The sequence below is a fragment of the Vulpes lagopus genome, chromosome X, assembly GCF_018345385.1.
Source record: "Vulpes lagopus strain Blue_001 chromosome X, ASM1834538v1, whole genome shotgun sequence".
NCBI lineage: Eukaryota > Metazoa > Chordata > Mammalia > Carnivora > Canidae > Vulpes > Vulpes lagopus.
Window position 1 is genome coordinate 29,639,048 of NC_054848.1, and position 18,242 is coordinate 29,657,289.

At 37.8% G+C, this 18,242-nt stretch overlaps 1 protein-coding gene across 1 annotated transcript; it reads left to right on the plus strand.

The window, feature by feature from the left end:
* Window positions 1-6,154: 6,154 nt before the first annotated feature.
* Window positions 6,155-6,873, plus strand: LOC121483141 (ferritin heavy chain-like). Its single transcript, XM_041741437.1, has one exon. It carries the CDS (start codon window positions 6,322-6,324, stop codon window positions 6,871-6,873), a length of 552 nt encoding a protein of 183 aa, XP_041597371.1. The 5' UTR covers window positions 6,155-6,321.
* Window positions 6,874-18,242: the final 11,369 nt, after the last annotated feature.

An 18,242-nucleotide genomic window follows, 5' to 3' on the forward strand; every position in this document is an offset into this window, starting at 1 on the left:
TGAATTTTGGGTTCTGTATAGAATCTTATTATTCCTATATCCATTTCCTCTCCTATATTTGCAACAACTGAATAAACTGAATGTTTTTTCATCTTGTAGCTGTAATCTCTATAGACAAAATGATTAACTGGAATACTCTGATGTGATCAATACATTTACCAATCTTTAATAAAGTAAGAACTGGGAACACCTGGGTGGTTCAGCTGGTTGAGTGTCTACCTTTGGCTCAGGTCATGATCTCAGGGTCCTGGGACTGAGCCCCACATAGGGCTTCCTACATGGTGGAGAGTCTGCTTCCCCTCTCCCCCTAGCCCTGCTTGTGTTCTCTCTCTCTCTCTCTCTCTCTCTCTCTCTCTCTCTCTCTCAAATAAGTAAATAAAAGCTTTTAAAAAATAAGAATTTATTTTTGTAATTTGGGGAATTGTGTACCTTGATTCATTTATAAACTTTTCCCCCCTAAAAATTAGTAATTGTTACTGTGAAAAAGAAAAAAGAATTAAAGGGGAAGGACCACATTGGGAAAATTGCATTTCTCTCCAGCATAATTAAGGAATACAGTGATTAAGGACCAAAGTAATGATTTAATAGGGAAAAAAAAGCATTGTTAGTTGACAGAGACATGGTAAAATAGGGAAGGAAGCATTGTAAATACATTATTTTGGACATGGAACTGATATTTCCAGTTATCATTAATGTCATTTGTTTTTGGCAGTTAGTTAAGATCTAAGGAATGCTAAGCAATGTTTGAATAGCAGCAGGTACAAGAAAATAATATTCCCTGCTACTAGAAACTGCTCTTTGCCAGCTTTCCCCTTCTACTCCAGGTCAGGGATTTTACCATAAACACAGTTGAAGGGAAGAGGAATTCTTTTCAATAGTTTTCTCTCTCTCAATTTCCAGTTTCAACAGCCTCTTCCCTTTCAAGAGGGCTGCCTTTGGCTTCACCTACCTTCCCAAATCCACCAGTTACTCCACAGCACATATTTAATCCACCTCCTAAAAACAAATGCTAGGTTTTGTTTTTGCATTCAACCCCTTTCAACACACATGCGTGCACACACACATGCATACACACACATGTGCACACACACACACACACGTGCTATAAAAATTCTTATCACTGCCAATGCTTTCAAAGAATCAGCACTTTCCTGGCAAGAGAAAATCAGGGGATAACATTACTAATAGACAACTGAGGGATGCCTGGGTGGCTCAGTGGTTGGGTGTCTGCCTTTGGCTCAGGGCATGATCTCAGAGACCGGGGATCAAGTCCCACATCGGGCTCCCTCCATGGAGCCTGCTTCTCCCTCTGCCTGTGTCTCTGCCTCTCTATGTGTCTCTCATGAATAAAAAAAAAGACAACTGAGTCATAAAGGCAATATCATTTGGCAGATTATTAATGAGCATTTCCTCATTAATTGTCATTCAAGAAATCATAACTTAAGGGCACTACCTGTATAAGCAAAAGTGAAATGTTCAATAATCTTTCTTACCTAAGGAATACATCCCAATCCATTCATTCATATTGAAATAAATGAGGTTTAGAATTCATTTTGGCAGAAAGCTACTAAGTATCAGATATTCCCTAGGAATTTGAAATTCCCTAAATAGGGACCTTAAGTATTCAGAGATGTTTTTGGAAAATGGCAAGTCTTCAGAAAATGAGTCAAAAGGACATTGTTTATTTTTCATGCATAAGCAAGAATTAAAGAATAAAAGCTCAAAGGGAAGATAACAAATGTGAATAATACACAGGAAGCACTTTACAAAAAACTGCATTTTTAAGTTGTGATTTTCACTGACTTTTAATATTTGCTGGTACAAGTAATTAGATTTTTATGAAAGAGGAAAACATCAAATAAGCCATTTAAAATGTGGAAGAAAAGTTTAGAAAATTCAAAAATGAGAGTAAATTGGTTATTCATGTCAAATTATGAAGAATAATGATCACATTAAATATAAGCTTGTCTTATTAACACTGGGTTAATATCACAGTAAGGTATGGAATAATAGGAAAATTTAAAAAATATATTTTTTCCTTAACAACTTTAGAAAAACATATATAAGTGTTTAGTAAAACAAAATACCTACAACTTCAACTAAGACATTCTGGATTTTTAGGTTGTGAAAACAAATAAAGGAAATCTCATCTAAATGGAGTTGGAGGGCAGCCCGGGTTGCTCAGCGGTTTAGTGCCGCCTTCAGCCCAGGGCCTGATCCTGGAGACCTGGGATTGAGTCCCACGTCAGCCTCCCTGCCTGGAGCCTGCTTCTCCCTCTGCCTGTGTCTCTGCCTCTGTGTGTGTCTCATGAATAAATAAATAAAATCTTTTATAAATAAATAAATACATACATACATACATAAATAAATAAATAAAATGAAGTTGGAAAGACCTGAACACTTCTAAACTGCCCCTCCCAATTTCCTTCTTTTTCCTTCTAAAAGAAACAGTTTAAATACATATTCAACATCAACACCCACTCATTTTTTTAATTTGGAATTAATAATGAGACTAAGGTTTTTAATAGACCTCTAAATCTTATAATTCATATTTTTGAGCCCCTACTATGTGAAATTTAGCATCAAACAAGTTAAACAGTCTTTGTCTTTTAAAGAAGCTCATCGTGATGGTCCAGCCAAACTTTCCAAACTACCTAGAGAAAAAATCAGTTCAAAATGTCACTCTCTGCTTTTACAAGATATGTACTTGAGCATATTACATACTGTCTAATTCACAATTTCTTTACCTGTAAAATATGAATCATAAAATAAAAATTAACTCAGAGTGTATCTGTAATGAGACCATACAGAATTAATAGCCCAGAGACAGATTAATATTGACTTTGGATTAATAGATAATATTGATTCTGGATTGATACATTACTTTTCATTACTCCTCATTAAATGATTTCTTTATACATATGCATACACACACATACATGTACACACATATATGCATATATACACACACACATATATATACATGTATACACAATTTATTTATGGAGAGTGACATAAGCTACCAACTACTGCTATCTATAATCCACTTCCCTACGAATATATCATCAAACCTACTGCATGTATTAATCTTTAAAGAAGTGATTAAAAAATAAAGAAGTGATTATATGGAACATTGAATAGCACCTCAATGCAAAAAAATGAAAATATGAGTTTACAGAACAAGCTTTTATGTTAGTACTAAAAAAATACCCAGCATAGGGCACCTGGGTGGCTCAGTCAGTTAAGTGTCTGCCTTTGGCTCCGATCATGATCCCAGGATCCTAAGAACGCGGGCCATATTGGGCTCCCTGCTCAGCAGAGAGTCTGCTCCTCCCTCTGCCCCTCCTCCCTGCTCAGGAGCTCTCTCTATCTCATGCTCTCTCTCAAATAAATAAAATCTTAAAAAAATACCCAACATATACTAGGTGCTCACTAGAAATATACTGAATGAATAAGAGTTAATCACTGACACTGTGCCAAAATTTACCGTCTAATGATTAGTTCTGTAACATTTTTAAATGATGAATGGAAGTAAAAGTCAAAGAGTTTTCACATCTATGGCACCACCATAAGTTTTCTGTGTTGACTCTGCACTTACTATGAATAATACTGTGATGGCTAATTTTACACGTTAACTTGACTGGGCCAGGAAGCACCCAGATATTCAGTCAAATATTATTCTGTGTATGCCTGTGAGAATGTTTTTCCATGAAATAAACATTTAAAACAGTGGACTGAGTAAAGCAGATTGCCCTTCCTAATATGGGTAAGCCTCATGCAATCGTTTGAAGGCCTGACAAAAATGGAAGGCTGACTTACCACTAAGAACCCTTCCTGCTTGATTGGCTTTGACCTGGGACACCGGGTTTTTTTCCTGTACTTTGACTTGAATTTTCTGGATTTCCAGCCTGCTGGTCTTTAGCTCTCCCAGTTCTCAACTTTGCCAACTGCAGATTTTGAGTTGTCAGCCTCCAAAATCATGTGAGCAAATTCTTTATTTTTATACACATATAATATACATGTACATATACATGTACTGTAAATAATATATATATACATATACACACACTTTTAGATATATATGTGAACGTGCGTGTATATATATACATACCCTATTGATTCTGTTTCTCTGTAGAACACTAATACAATACAAACACCACAAACATTTCAAGGAAACCTTTTTTTTTTTTTTTTTTCAAGGAAACCTTTATCTTATAGTTCTGTATAAATATTTTTAAGAAAAAAAATAAGAAAAAATATATATTTTTAAGAAACATGATCTGATTTGAAGTCTTCACATTCTATGCTTATATTTAGTTTTATATTCCTTATTTTAGAAAACCTGAATGCAATACTTTTGTTGATATTTATGTATATTTCCTTTGTGGAAATTTGAAGTTCCAGCCTGTGCTTCTTTATTGATTTCCCTTAGAAAAGTTGTTTTTTAAGTCTTAGGTTTCTTTTATTTCTCTTCTTCCCTAGGAGGTAATGATGAGGAATGAAATATTTGAGAAACACCATTATCACCCCCTTAGAAACCATTCAATAGTATTATTATTTTAAATATTTGAGGAGTATAATTATAGGGATAAATTATTAAATAATCTTGAGACATAATGAGAAAATGTTCTACAAAATCAAGATCTCCTCTACTTAAACAGAGTCTTATAATGAATTCTACAATGGAATCTCCCAAGAAAATTTTCGAAGTCTACAATTATATTAAAACTAAACACTGTTGTTAAGCAAATAAGGATTAAAATTTTCTCATTGAGAAATTGATCATGTAGTTCTTTTCCATCTGCAGTATGTGATTCTATCATTAAGGTCAACTTATCAAATAGGTGTTAGTCTATTTACAGAATCAACAATTAAATGCCTCTAAAACTGCCTAGGTAAGTTTACATCATGACATTTGGTATTTGTAGGCATTTTATCCTTAGTTTATCTGAGAGTACTTATAATAATCCTGTCACTCTTTGACCTTGAGAACAGAGACCACATTTGATTCTTCTGCATATCTCCAGAATCAAACACAGTGTCTGACACATATGTGGAATATCTACATTGTTGTTGCATTAATGCACAAATAAATGAATTATAAATACCTAGGTTGGTTTTATGTCTTCCATTATAATATCCTTGAGTTCTAACAATATATTGTCTTTTAAATTAAATTAAATTAAAAGGCAAAACTATAGAGACATAAAGTAGATTAGTGGTATGCAGGTCTGGGGAGTGACTGCTTATGGGGAGCCAATTTCATTTTGGATTGATGAAATGTGAAATTTGATTGTGGTGATGGTTGCACAACACCATGAATATACTAAAAACCTTGCAAATGCTCACTTTAGAAAGGTCAGTTTTATAGTATACAAACCGTATCTTAATAGAGTTGTTTTATTCTCGTTTGGGGGGAGGGGCAGGGAGAGAGAGAATCCTAAGCAGGCTACAAGCCCAGCACAGAGTCCGACCTCACAACCCTGAGATCACGACCTGGGCTGAAATCAAGAGTTGGGTGCTTCACTGACTGAGCCACCCAGGCACCCCTAGAGTTGTTATTTTTAAAAAGGGCCTGAAGGCAGTCTGCACCGGGACCCCTGGGTGGTGCAGTGGAATAAGCGGGGGACTCGCTTTCATCTCAGGTCCCAATCTTAGGCTGGTGAGATGGATCCCCAGGTAGAGCCGGGCACTTGGCACAGAGTCTGCTTAAGACTCTCGCTCTGGGGATGCCTGGGTGGCGCAGCGGTTTGGCACCTGCCTTTGGCCCAGGGCGTGATCCTGGAGACCCAGGATCGAATCCCACGTCGGGCTCCCGGTGCATGGAGCCTGCTTCTCCCTCTGCCTTTGTCTCTGCCTTTCTCTCTCTCTGTGACTATCATAAATAAATATAAAAAAAAAAAAAAGGAAAAAAAAAAAAAAAGACTCTCGCTCTGCTTCTCACCCCCCCACCCCCAACACTCTCGGTCTCTTAAATAAACAAAAAAATCTTTTAAAAAAAAAAAAGACACTCAGAACTGCCCTCGGCTTCCTGCCCCGCCCAGACTCAGATGGAACGTTGAAGGGGTGCCCCGTCGTGCCCCACGCCTCGCCCGCTGGCCCCGCCCCCTCGCCACGCCACGTGCCACGCCCCCTCGCCACGCCACGCCGGTCACGCCCTCGCCACGCCCCTGCGTTGTGACCACGCCCCCTCACCTAACGGATTCCACCTCCCCCCTCCACAATAACGGACTTTAAGGGACTTCACTCCTGCCACGTGGCATCGCCCGAGCCTGTCTTCGCACCGTGGTCGCCGTCGCCCCGCTGCCCGGGCCGCCAGCCATGGCCACCGCGCCCATCTCCCAGGTCCGCCAGAACTACCACCCCGACTGCGAGGCCGCCATCAACAGCCAGATCAGCCTGGAGCTGTACGCCTCCTACGTCTACCAGTCCATGGCCTTCTACTTCGACCGCCACGACGTGGCCCTGAGGAACTTCGCCCGCTTCTTCCAGCGCCAGGCCCGCGAGGAGACCCAGCACGCCGAGATGCTGATGGAGCTGCAGAACCAGCGCGGGGGCCGCATCCGTCTGCGCGACATCAAGAAGCCCGACCGCGACGACTGGGAGAGCGGCCTGAGGGCCATGGAGTGCGCCCTGCACCTGGAGAAGAGCGTCAGCCAGAGCCTGCTCGACCTGCACCAGCTGGCCACCGACAGGAACGACGCCCAGCTCTGCGACTTCCTGGAGGCCCACTACCTCCGCGAGCAAGTCAAGGCCATCGAAGAGCTGGGAGGCCACGTCACCAGCCTCTGCAGCATGGGGGCCCCGGAAGCCGGCCTGGCTGAGTACCTGTTCGACAGGCTCACCCTGCGCGACAGCCACAAAGACAACTGACCTGGGACTGACCCCTCCCCCAGGCAGGGCCCAGGGGGACTTCCCCGGGGCACCCTGCCGAGCGTGCCTGTTGCAGTATTGCCTTGGCAGAACGTAGAACGTTCGGGTTGTTTTCTTCCAGTTCTGCCATAAATAAATAAATAAATAAATAAATAAATAAATAAATAGAAAGTTGTTTGGTTTCAATAAAGTTATTTGGTTCAAAACTTAAAAAAAAAGGTCTCTGGTTGATTCCCGCGCAAACCCTTCACCTTTTAAGTTTTACAACAGGTATTCAGGAGTCTCTCCACCCACCCCTGCCCCATCTGTATGCAGCTCAGGATCTTGGGAGATGGAGGGGAGGTATTCCATGGAACCTGGAAAACACAAATCAATCTTCCCCTGATAAACGATGTAACGGTGGGGGTGGGCTGGGGTGGGCCGGGGTGGGCCGAGATGGGCCCAGATGAGCCGAGATGGGCACAGGTGGGCTGGAATGGGTCAAGGTGGACGGGGGGGGGGGGGGGATGGGGGGGGGGGGGGGGGCAGAAGGGCTGGTATGAGCCATGGGACCCTGGAAAATAGAATATCAATCTTCCCGTTATAAACGACGTGGTTATATGAGGATGGGGGTGGAGTGGGATGAGGTGGTCCCTGGTGAATGGAGGTGCATGTGAATAGTAAAAGTATAGAAACTATCCCCTGAAGATCATGACTGCAGTTGCATCTGGGGAAGAGGAAAAGGAATGTGATTGGGCAGGGATTAAAATAAAGGGGGTCTTGGCTTTATCAGAAATGTTTATCTTCATTAAATTCTGCAAATACTAATGGTTAGATCTGCATAGCAAAATGGAGGTCTTGGAGGTCAGAATGTCAGAGTATCTCTGACAAGCTCATCCTGGGCAACAGTGATAATAATAGGAAAGGAGTCTTAGGCCAGATTCAACATAGACACCAGCAGTAACTTCCCGTGGTCACCAATGCCTGCAATACATATTGCAATTACAAAATGATCACTTACGTATGTTTTCTTTAATATGTCTCATATGTATATCTCTCTATATAAGTGTATTTGTATACATTCCAAATAGCAACAGAAGAGTTTATTGTGGATCTCCAGACGAGATCCTGAATGTTTGCTTAGGAAGACACTGTTGAAAAGCACTGGATTATTATAAATCAATTTAGCTGCTTCATAGACCTTTCCTGAGTCTGGTTATATCTCTGCCGTTGGGTTTCATGAGTCCAACTTTGATTTAGCTTTTGTTATTTGCTACCAAGAAAACCTAAACTAATATGTCTTATTATCATGCCTTTACCAGGCTCCACTGTAATTATTTGCAGTAGAGTAAATAGCTCCTCTAGAGTAGTAAGTGGCATTTTTTCTTTATCCCTAGGACGAAGTTCACTGAAATGAAAAAGGAAGGCAAAAAAATTTTTAAGTTACCTGGATGGAAATACAGAGTAGGTGAAGACTGCCACCATAGGCATCCCTTTCATCCAAAAGTATTCCCTTTATAACTTACAGGTTTTAATTCCTTAGACCAGCCTTTCCAAGACTGTGTTCAGTATTGGCCAGTGCCACAAAATATTAGCAGGTGTTCAGTGAAAAATGGATTCATGGATATATATAAACACACACATATGTATATATATATATGTGTGTGTGTATATATATATATAATGTAGTCCTTAAATTAGCAGGATTTTTTGTTTTATTTTTCAGTTTTTGTTTAGGAATTTTAAGTCTTTAATGCAAATATATATATATATATATATATATACAGTGAATTTATAACAAGGGGATAAAATATTCATCATTTCTCAAACATTCTATCTCACAGAACAATATTCCAAAGAAAATAGCTTCAGAAACAACGTTAAACGATCTCATTGTCTGTTGTTTGAGAATCACATACGTAGCATCTAAACCTCACTCACTTTCACTAAAAAGTCATTTTAAAAAAAACTGGAATCTTTGCTATGAAGTTTCCAGCACCATAATTTTTTTTAGAAATTTTAAAGACTTTATTTATTTGAGAAAGAGAGAGCCCACAAGTGGGGGGCGGGAGGCAGAGGAAGAGGGAGAAGCAGACTCCCTGCTGAGCAGGGAGCCCAATGCAGGGATTGATCCCAGAACACTGGGATCATGACCTGAGCCAAAGACCAACACTTAACCAACTGAGCCACCCAGGCACCCCCAGCGCACAGTAAGTTTTAAGGCAGAAGTGTAATACCGAGCCCTCGCCATGAAAGTAGATAGGTATTACACACCTTTTATTTGGTTTCCTGATGGATAACTCCCAACACTGTATTTTTTCATCATATTCTAATTTCCATTTCCAAAAGAATGGCTTCTAGAAATGATGACACTGATATTTCTCCAGTATTTAAATCAAAGTTGACAGAAGGTCCAAACCTGCTAAATAACTTATATTCTTCACCTCTTTCTACCTATGTATTCATCTCACCAGTAGTGGAATTCTTCATTTTGATTTTCCAGATTAGACTGCAGAATTTTGATCACTAATATACCTTTTGGTGAAAGCAGTTGGTCCTTGAATTTTCTGGAAATGAGTTGCTTATTCCTCTCACCAAAGCATGCTAAAACTCCTCAAAACTCAGACATTTAATTCTGAGGAAAAAATGCAGCATATATGCTGCAAAGCATTTTACTAGTTAAGTCCAGGATAGTTAAATACATATATAGTTAATAATGTGCTTAATGTGCAGCATCTTACACCTCCATCTTTTTCCTCCAATAGAGATCATCAACATTATCTCTATCATTATTTGATTTTGAATGAGCACCCTATTGCAGTATGTTCCTCTCTAGGTTCAATGGAGGACCTATCAAGTTTCTCTCCAGCCCTAAAGTACATGATGCAATTCTATAAATTGAGACTGCATTATTCCCAAACAATAGTGGGCATGAGGCAATATCTAAATGTGAACTCTTGCAGATTTTTTTAATGCAAATTTGTTCCCACAACTAGTCTTAGGTATCAACACTCATGATAGATCCAATGAATTTGATAAAGTGCCCATTTTTCAGGCAGATATCAACATAATACAAAAACTATTATCTTCTATATATGGAAAATATTCTATCATTTTAATAAATGATTATATTATGCTAGAAAATAACAAGGTGATTAAAGTAAGCTTCTCAACAAGAACAGTATCTCAGTCTGGCCCATCTTATTAATCACAACTTTCATCTCTCTACTGTTTGGCTACTTAATTTGATTCAACAAGAATTTATTCTTAATAAATGAGTTCATGCAAGGGAATAAAAGTTAAATAAGACATGAATTTGGCCTAGTTAAATCAAATGTATTAGCATTTTGCCAATTTTCTAAGAGTAAAATACAAGTCCAATGTGAGACTATTTAATAACCAATTAAATCAGGAGTATAGACAGAGAATGTTTTCATTTATCACTCTCCACTTTACAAAGAGGTATGCTACACAATCATTCAACAAAATTTCACAAATGGGAATGTAGCATTGTTCAATAATGTATGAGGAAGAATATAAGCCAGCTATTCTTCCACTCAGAACAGTGGACTAAACATTAAATCTAAAGAATCATCATAACGACAATCATCTGGGTAAATTATGCTGTCAAAATAACATGTTAAGAGATTTCCTCTTTCTGATAAGGAGGGATGTTACCTGAGGGGGACAGAAACTTTGAGGAAGAACAATAATGTAACATGAACAACAGATTAAATTTCAGCAAATAAGGTTACTCATTTGTTTACATATTTTATGCTGTTCTTGCCTGGAGAAAGAGGAGGCACTTGAAGAGATATTTTACTAGTGCAGATCATATAGGAGCCTTCTTAAGGACTATAGGTAAAGATAACCTAAAAATAAAAATTTAGGGCAGCCTTAATGGAAGGTCTTTATATAGGAAAAAAATACACATACTTATTGAAGGCTTTTACAGCGTCATTACTTGCATACATTAATAAACACCGCTTATACTTACTGAGTTTGCCATTTATCAGGCATCAAGTTATGACATTTACATGAATTACCTCATTTCTTCCTCATAACCACACAAGAGATATTGCTATTTTTACCCCATTTATACATGATCATAGCAAAATTAGAGATATATTAATTCTCTGATATCTCACAATAATGGCTAAACTTGAATTTGAACACACATAGTCTGACTTGAAGACCTAGGCACTTAACCATTTGTCTATATGGTAATAACTAAATGAGAATCTTACAAGTCCTATGAGTTGTGATAATGTGGCAAAGTTTGCTCTGAGAAATTAGTAGGTAAGAGATCCTACAAGCCTGATTGTACATATAGAAATCTCAATCCAGCAGGACACACCCATAACAGATTAATCAGTTAAGTACCAATAATAAAAAATGACACAATCTCTGGTCTAAAAAGTCAGAGACTTCTGGAATTTTTCAAAGAACAGTAAATTTGGACACAGGGCCTTACACTTTGTATTAATAGAACTGCAACGATCCAAAAAAGTGAACCCTAGCTGTGATTGGGCAGAAGTCAATTGCTGGGATCTTGTGAAGAAATTCATTGGAAATAGGAAATAAAAATAGAAAGATTAAATGCAAATAGGAAGAGATTATTTTAAATGGCTAATAGAGTGAGCATATTTAGCCAATCAATATAATGCTTAGTGAGAAATAAAGATTATATGAATGAGCATTGATTTTTCAATCCAAAGTTGTTTTTAATTTATTTTTTAGCATGAAAGCACATGTACAAGAGGGATGGGGGAGGTTGGGGGAGAGGGGACAGAAAGAGTCACAAGCAGAGTCCGAGCACTGAGCATGTAGCCCGACATGGGACTTGATCTTACAACTATGAGATCATGACCTGAGCTGAAACCAAGAGTTGGATGCTTAACCGATTGCACAACCCAGGTGCCCCCCAATACAACATTCTCTGGTTAGTAACAGAGTATAATTACCCTATTGCTACCAATCTGAATCTCATATTTTGAAAAAAGATTTTCAATCCCTTTCCTCTCGAGGCCTCTAATAAAGTACTAGAAAATGGCACTGCTTTTTTTGCTATATTCTCCCAAAGTTTGCCTTTCTGGTTCTAAACATCATAGAAAGAGTGAGAATAGCAGGTCCCAAGAGTCATTATTAGCCAAGAAGGAGAGGATGAATTTACATCCACAAGGTTAAATGCTTTCTCTAAGAATTCACCTAAACTTTTTGTTTTCTGCCAGAGAAAACAAAAGTCTGTACTTATTTAAGAGAATTGGCAAACCAGGTGAAGGGGGTGAACAAATCTAGTATATCACTGAAGAGATCATTGAAACTGTTTCAGGTTCAGACAAGGCAGAAAAAGTGTGTTTCTAGGAATGTGCTGAAAGAGAGATGGAAGGGAATGAAGAACAAGTTCAAAAAGGGTGAAAGATGGATTCATTGAGACTTTAGAGGTGGTGCTCTGCTGTCACAAAAATGTGAACCTGATCACAAATAGAAGGGAGAAAAGAGGAGTTACTGGAGTTAATAAAGTCTAGGAACTGAGCAGAGGCTTTCAGAAGTGTCACTAGCATCAACATGGGCTCTTTTCTATACATCTATGTGATCTGCTTTGTGTTCTGAATTTCATGTCTATAGGATGCCAAGACCTTAAAATAATAATAATAAAATAACTACATTTCCATAGTGCTTTATAATGTGACATCATGGTGGTCACTTTTTCTAATTTTCACCTCACATAGAGCCCTTTGTTCTTATGATTGCAAAATTCATTCAGACATTTTGCCTTCTATGCCAAATCTTTTTTTTGGGGGGGGGGGCTGCTTCTCAGCTTTTCTTATGTGTTCAGGAAGCCACTTTCTTCAGATATTGGGTTAGTGTATGTGCCTGGAGGTTTGCGATTCAGAGACCTCTCCAGGGGGTTAGGGTTCGGTTTAAATTTTAGATTTAGAGTTAGAGGTTAGGGTTACGGTAAGTGTTAGGGTATATGCCTGGTATTTTGTAGTTCAGAGTCCTTTCCAGATAATAAACACCTGACTTCTGCTGGGGTTGGGGTTAGGGTTAGGGGTTAGAGGTTTGAGGTTAAGATATGTGCCTGGTGTCCTGCAGTTCAGAGCCCTCTTCAAAGGTAAAATCCTAGGCTTCTGCTGGTGTTAGAATAGACATGTATGCCAAAACATCTTAAGAATGTGAAAGATGAATAGGTCAAGGTGTTAGATGGTAAGATGTTAAGATATTTTTAGAACTGGAAAATTTGACTATGAGCATATTTCTTAGGTTTGAGCAAAGCCAGTTTAAAGTGTGTTTGTTAAAACACACACACACACACACACACACACACACACACACGATTTAGCTGATTTGGGGCCTGAGAGAAAAAGAATAAAGGAAATGTATACAATGTGTTATGAGTTATTTAAAGAAAGCAAGAAGTTCTGGAATTGGTCCTCACATGCCTTCAAAAGACTCCATGAAGTCATGTGGGTAACAAATGTCTACTTTTGTCTTGAGTGGTTAAGTCCATCAAGGTATAGAACAGCAGTTGCCAGCATGGGAAATAATTGAGCTGCCAGGCCAAGTAGCAGCAAGTCCATGGCTCTGAGTGGTGAAAACAGCGTGATGTATATTTGTGCAAAATTATCCCAGTACCAAATTCTCAATGCTTGCTGTGTCAGCATTTCTTTCCCCAGTTATACAAAGTCCCCAAGTGCTACTGATATATTTATTTTTCTTTTTAAAGGGACATAAACTTTTGTATTGGTTAAAGTAAAAAGAAAAAACTATACATGCTTATAAAACTAAATGAGTTGGTTTCTGTAGTAAAGTTATAAAATGTGCAAACTTTGTGTCATTGCTCTTGCTTTGTGATAATATGCTTGCTTGTTTCATTTTTGTTGGAAGAGACTAATATATTTAATATAAAATATAAATTAGAATCTAAAGCCCACAGTGGGAACTGAAATTATTATTACAATTTGAAGAATGGGGTGATATTTGTGAAATTATAGCTATTTTTCACTGGACTTCATGTTCAAAGATGTCTCTTCTGATGGTGATTATAATCTCTGTGTGTGGGTGTGATTGAGAAGCAAATATGTGATCAGAATTTTAAGGCGATAATTTAACTAATATAACATTTTCAAAGTTCTGTTCTATTAGCAAGTGTGCATTATCACAAAAATCTTCCTTAAAGAGAGAACTACGTAATTAGGTATTTCTAAGAGCTCTCGTTTCTTTTATTTATTGTTCAGGAAGCAGTAACCTAAAAGCCGAGAGAATTTTCATATCTAGACAGTGAATAAATCAGAAAAGTAAAATCTCCCTTCTCTGAGCCGAGTAAGTTCTTCAATGCAAAGTTGACAAATGTTTTTCTTAAAGCAGCAAACTATCAGGCTGATCAAAATCACTAGTGCATTATGAGTCAGAGCATAACTTTTTTCTTTTAAGATTTCATTTATTCATTCATGAAAGACAGAGAGAAAGAGAGGCAGAGACATAGGCAGAGGGAGAAACAGGCTCCATGCAGGAAGCCCGACGTGGGACTTGATCCCAGGACTCCAGGATCACACCCTGAGCCGAAGGCGTAGACGCTCAACCACTGAGCCACCCAGGCATCCCCAGAGCATAACTTTTGAAGCGTGTTCCAGTGTGACCTTTTGGATATTCTTGTACCGCTCCCCTTTACACTTTCTCTAATTTAGTTTGTTGAGCTGTAACCCTTTCTATACACATTTTCCTTCTATCATGTATATGTTGCTAATAGTGAAAATGCTCAATCAATTCAACCTAAACCGAAGTGAATTATGTTTCTATTGCCTTACGTATCAGTCCTAAAGTGAAAAGTTACCTTAATCTCTCTGGTTTATTATGATCAGAAGATTTGGAAAATGTCTCATGTAATCTGCCTATACTCACTAATGCCAACATACAGGCCCTGTCTCAGTTTTAGAAAAAATGCAAGCCTTACTGGAAAGGGAAGTCGTGATTGGGATCAATACTCAGTTGATCTGGCTTCTCCTGTCGTTCTACTTTATGTTTCAATTCTAGTAACTTGATTCCTTCCTGGGGTCAAGTCCTCACCCAATGACTCTGTCTCCTATCTTAACTCTGCAATTTGTCCTGACCTTGATAAGCAACCCAGCACATCAAGGGATTCCTCAGGACTGGGATTTTGATTTTCTCATGCTTCCATCCTTGCCACTTGAGACAGGATTCTGAACCTCAAACTCCATGCCTTACATGGACAGGCTAGCTTCCTGGCTCCTCACGTCTGTTGACAAGTAATTGGCCTGTCTGCTTACCACATCTTAATATATTACTTCCCTGTAGAGTATCAGTTTCTTCCTTGTACAGCAGCTATTACTGTAGGTCCTTGGACTGAAGTTACCTATCAGTTTTTCTCAAGATAACTGACTTTTCCTATCTGGCTGGACTTCCTCATCCTACCAGCAACTTCTCTGGTGAGTACATCTAGTTCCAGGTCCAGACTCTTCAAGACTGGCCCTCTGTCTTGCAATCAAACCTTCTGTGAAGACCCATTCTACAGAAAAAAACCTGAAATCCTCCATGCTGGCTAACACTACTTGCTCCAAGATGTCTTTGAAGATGATTATCACAGCATTCAATATTATAGAGTAGATATTTATCAGAACTTTCTACAAATCTTTTCTTCTTTCTGAAAATAATAGATTCACATCTCCAAAATCCAGTAGACATAAGAGCTACAAAAATTTAGATAAAATACGCACATTCTTTAAAAATCTCTTTGTTTTACCACATGTAAAATACATCTATCAGAAAAAGAATAGCAACATTTTTGTTTCATTATTAAAACACATTACCTATTTAAAGGAGTAGTTATAAGCTTGTCATGTAAAAGACAGCAATGTAAACACCACAAAAGAAAACTACTATCTCCATTAACATGACATTCAAATTAGTACATGAACTACAGAGACAAAGAAAAGCCATCAAAACTAGAGAGGAAAAAGTATGACCTTGTACTTGCTTCTTTCAACATCTATAGATTTTTAAAATTGGGGTTAAGTTGAATTTGATTCACATTTTCGATTTGTGCTTGAACATACTTTTCTCTAGAAAAATGAAGCCTTTTTTCACACTAATTACTTTAATCTATGTCATCTTCACTTATAATCTAACCTGATGAAGATGTTACTTCCTTAAAAATACCTTACATTATACTCTCAAAATTTATCCATTAGTGTCATTTGACATAAGATATGGGAGGTTAAATGCATAATAATGTAGCTCATAAGCACATCTATCTTTCTGATACAGAAATTTTCAAGATGACACTAGGACAATAGTATCAGATAAAATATAAATTTTCAACAAAAGCCCCTCTATTTCTAAAAATACATTCAAAATCAATGGTAAATCTTTTTGAGAGGCAGTATATCATGAATTTTAAGAATTTGAGCAAGACAGAAATGGGTAAAAATCCTGACTCTATATTTGCTGTGTAACTTTTGACAAGCCTTTCCTCCATTTCATTTGTCTACATAACCATACTTTTAAAAAATACTGAATGAGCTAATGTATATAATAAACTGCTTAGCAGTGTGCCTACCAGGTAGAAAGTGTTTAATAAATAGTAGCTAATATTATCATCTTACTATCAGTAATCACTATATTCCTATCTATAGTTCTTGGCCTTTATTTTCACTTAACTTGTATTACAATATTCTGAAATGCCTTTAATGACATTTTATCACAGACTCTATGTGGAGATTTCTAATATTTAATCAGGCTGTGGTATTTTGCTTTTGCAAAAGAGTGTGTTGAGATATGTAGAAAAGACAAATGAGAACATTAAAAAAGGTGCATTTTAAGCAGTATATTTCTTGACAATACATTCAGAACACAGGAAAATCTATTATTTTGTATGCATTCTTTTGGAACCTCTTGCCCAGAGAGGCTGTAGAACCATTCATCATTTCCTACTGTTTCTACATCTATCACACCTTTTCCCTCTAGTCTCCATACAACCTCCCTAGTTTTTCTGATTGTAGTAGCAAGCAGAACTAATCATGAATAAATTCAGATGTGGGACAAGCAGAATATATTGGCCAGATATGACCTGAGGTCTCTACAGTCCATGGCCCTCAGAGTATTCTTATCTATCATGGGAAAGAGTTTATTAGATCCCAACAGTGCACAAGACGAGGCTAGGCATTAGAGGAAGCAAGTTAAATGGGCATAATCTGCTAGCCCTGTCAGGCATCTTTAGGTGTTGATTATTTAGCATTTATCAAATGTCTCTTGTGCTGCCTCTGTCCAAACAAATCAAGGGTTCTGTTTTGAAAAAGCTTGCATCTTAATACCTCCAAAAAGAAAATAACTAGACTAGATATATGTATAGGAAATGCTGTAAATAAACTTATGAATTTTTTGCTAAGGAAAGGAAAAAATTGAGTATGATCCATCGTTCTTTGTTGTGGCACTATGGTATTGGTATTGCTGAGCTAAAATGTTGACAGTGGAGAGAAATTCAAGATAATGTGGTGGTAGGAACTAATACAAACACATCCCCATCTCTCCCTTTATTATAGAAGTCCCCTTTCTAGTTCTCATTTTCTCTGTAAGTCAGAAAACTTGCATTAAATGTATTTAATGTTCTCATAATTGTTCTCTTTTTGGGGTGTAGATTCAAAATAGGGTATAGGACGAGCACTGGGTGTTATACTATATGCTGGAAAATTGAATTTAAATTTAAAAATGTAAAAAAATTAAAAAATAAAAATGTAAAAAAATAAAAAGTAAGTACACTATTAAAAAAACAAAAAATGGGTACAGTCCCTACTTTTTAAAAAGAGATTTATTTATTTATTCACAAGAGACACACAGAGAGAGGCAGAGACATAGGCAGAGAGAGGAGGCTCCCTGCGGGGAGCCCAAGGCAGGACTTGATCCCAGGACCCCAAGGGATCATGCCCTGAGCCAAAGGCAGACACTCAACCACTGAGCCACCCAGGCATCCCGGGTATAGTTCCTACTTTCAAAACCTTAAGAATTCCTCACCTTTAGGGAGAGGAGACACATATACTTAAAACGACTAGCAAACAATCATAATAAAAATATTAAATTCTACATGTTATCACATAGACAATAGGGGCGGAATGGGAGTGGAAAAGAAATCAGAGAAAACAGAATTGTTTAAAAATTATGAATTCAATTAAATTGTAAGAGAAGTTTTAGTGTCAAATTTAAAACATTGCATGGGGTTGTTTTCTTTATGTTTATTATTAATTTTTTCTTTAAGCTGTAGAATTATGAGAGAATACTCAAGATTTACAAATGCTATTTAAACATGTAAACAAGAGATAGATTCCCTCATAAAGAAGAAGGAAAGAGAAAGAGAAGACTCTTGCATAGGTTGA

Excerpts from the sequence above, each read along its gene's own strand:
- LOC121483141 (XM_041741437.1), top strand. The coding sequence starts at position 6,322 with ATGGCCACCGCGCCCATCTCCCAGGTCCGCCAGAACTACCACCCCGAC.